The sequence below is a fragment of the Dreissena polymorpha genome, chromosome 2 (genome assembly GCF_020536995.1).
Source record: "Dreissena polymorpha isolate Duluth1 chromosome 2, UMN_Dpol_1.0, whole genome shotgun sequence".
NCBI classification, from domain to species: domain Eukaryota; kingdom Metazoa; phylum Mollusca; class Bivalvia; order Myida; family Dreissenidae; genus Dreissena; species Dreissena polymorpha.
The window spans coordinates 114769943-114772018 of NC_068356.1; the positions used below are offsets into that span (position 1 = coordinate 114769943).

General features: G+C 38.7%; 1 protein-coding gene across 1 annotated transcript; it reads right to left on the reverse strand.

Moving 5' to 3' along the window:
• Nucleotides 1–343: 343 nt before the first annotated feature.
• On the reverse strand, nucleotides 344–1630 carry LOC127870007 (52 kDa repressor of the inhibitor of the protein kinase-like). The gene is made up of 2 exons (XM_052412669.1): nucleotides 1171–1630; nucleotides 344–630 (listed from the first exon to the last, which is right to left on the reverse strand). Exons 1-2 carry the CDS (start codon nucleotides 1628–1630, stop codon nucleotides 344–346), a joined length of 747 nt encoding a protein of 248 aa, XP_052268629.1.
• Nucleotides 1631–2076: the final 446 nt, after the last annotated feature.

Below are 2076 nucleotides of genomic sequence, written 5' to 3' on the forward strand. Positions count from 1 at the left end.
TATCTTATATTAATATATTAAAGATTGTTTATTTTATTTAAAACGTATACTCTTGTGGTGAATGAGTGTTGGACACTTGCGTGAGAGAATTGTTTAAAATATTTGACTTGTTTCTGAGAAATCATCGTATTGTGTGGTGTATTTGAACCGTTAAGAAATTTACACTGTTAATGTTTACGTTGTGTTAATGAAAATATAACTTCTATGAATTTCGACGTTAAAGAATAAAAGATTAATGAAGTTTTAAAATGACTTGTTTTCCTCGTTTTAGTAAATAAGCGTAAGAACCACATTATTATTATTGAACTATTATTGAACTATTCCTGACAAGAATACGGAACAGTTAGCTCGCAACAATATTGTCGTCGGCCAAAGTCTCCTGGAACAACAGAAGTCGTTTGGCGGAGTAGCTGAAGGCAAAGGCTACCTGCTGGACAGTATCCATCATGTTCTTAGAATACCTTTCTTTCGAAGCGTGTATTATGGCTAGGTTCAGACAGTGAGCCTTGCAATGAGTATACACTGTCTCTGGTATCAATTGTCGGATTTTTGCCTGCACTCCGCGATGGATCCCAGACATATTACTGGCCCCGTAGTATCCCTGTCCACGCATGTTCTCAGTGCGTACACCTGTTAAAATAAAAAAGCATAAATAATAACAACATTCCAGCCAAAGACGGTCAAATTACCTTACCCTTACTAATCTTAAGAGACGCTATGCCCAAGAATACTAATCATCATTAATTTATTTGTATAAACATGTATTCAGTTTTTGGAAACAACATAAAAGGGACATACGTCTTTGTCTCATTTTTACTGTTTTTGTTATGATACGCGCCAAGCGAAAAGTACACTCGGACATTTTGATCAATGTCCAGAAAGTGAAGATCAAGGCCGTCTAGCGCGTCCATAATGTTGATAAATATTTGAAAACTGATCTAAAAAATAAAATATGCCTTCTTCGACTTATTGGCGAACAATGTGGGTCCTGATCAGACTGTGTGGATGCAAAGGCTGATCTAGGCCACACTGGTCGCAAAATCACGAAAATGTCCGAGTGCCCTCTTTCCCATGACATGACTGAGTTATTTAACACAAATGTATATGCACTTATATGACACTATTTTGAATCTTTATTTATTAGTATTAAATAGAATTTAGCTAATTTACCTAGTTTAGTGAGGATATCAATGAATGCGTTTGCCAGAACCTCGCCTGTTGTACTAGTCGTGCTCGAAAACCCCAAAAATTCCTCCCGAACGGTCGACGTCGTCTTGTCCACGAAGCGAACACACAGCGACATCTGTTCCATGGTCGCGGCGTCTGTAGCTTCGTCAGCCATAAATCCAAACACACCTGCATCATTGCACTCAGCAACCAGGTCATCAGTTATGATTTTACCGCAGATGGATATCAACTCGTTCTGAATCTGTGGGGAAGTATACTTTGTTCTAGGATTGCATGTGTTTAAGTGTTCAAATAGAACCTGGTTGTACTTTGCCTGGTAGTGTAAGAGCACCCTAAAATTGCCAAAATCATCCTCGTGGCCACGCAAGGCAATATTTTGTTTCCCACAGAGAATAATTGTCTCTACAATGCCACTAAGGATTTTTCTATTCTTTTCAACCATGGCGTTGTACTGTGATACTAAAGTACGCTCTATATCTTTTTGTTTCCCTTTTGCAACTGCGGTGAAATTTTCAGCTGCGATTAATTGGTCATTATGAGACTTGCTTTTCGTGTGCCGGTCTACAATTTTACTCATGTTGCACCAATCTGTCAGGGGCAAATTGTTCAACACTTGGCTTCGACCATCTTTGCTTGCAAAGACGTAACATGGTGCACAGAATATACCATCTGAAGATAGAGAATATCGCATCCAGGTGTTCTTTTGAAACCAGGCTGGTTGCGCTTTTCTTAAGGTGCCGCCGCTTATCCTGTAACAAATTCAACAATGGTTATGGTAAATAAAAACGACAAAAAAATACATGGCGGTGGTAGGATTCGAACTCGCATCGCTTGATTTCTAGTTTTCCACTTTTACCACTTAGCCATAGAGGCATTTGAAATTCACGA

Excerpts from the sequence above, each read along its gene's own strand:
- LOC127870007 (XM_052412669.1), bottom strand. The coding sequence starts at position 1,630 with ATGGTTGAAAAGAATAGAAAAATCCTTAGTGGCATTGTAGAGACAATT. Across the intron at positions 631-1,170 it reads TGATATCCTCACTAAACTAG|GTGTACGCACTGAGAACATG; the intron begins GTAAATTAGCTA and ends TTATTTTAACAG.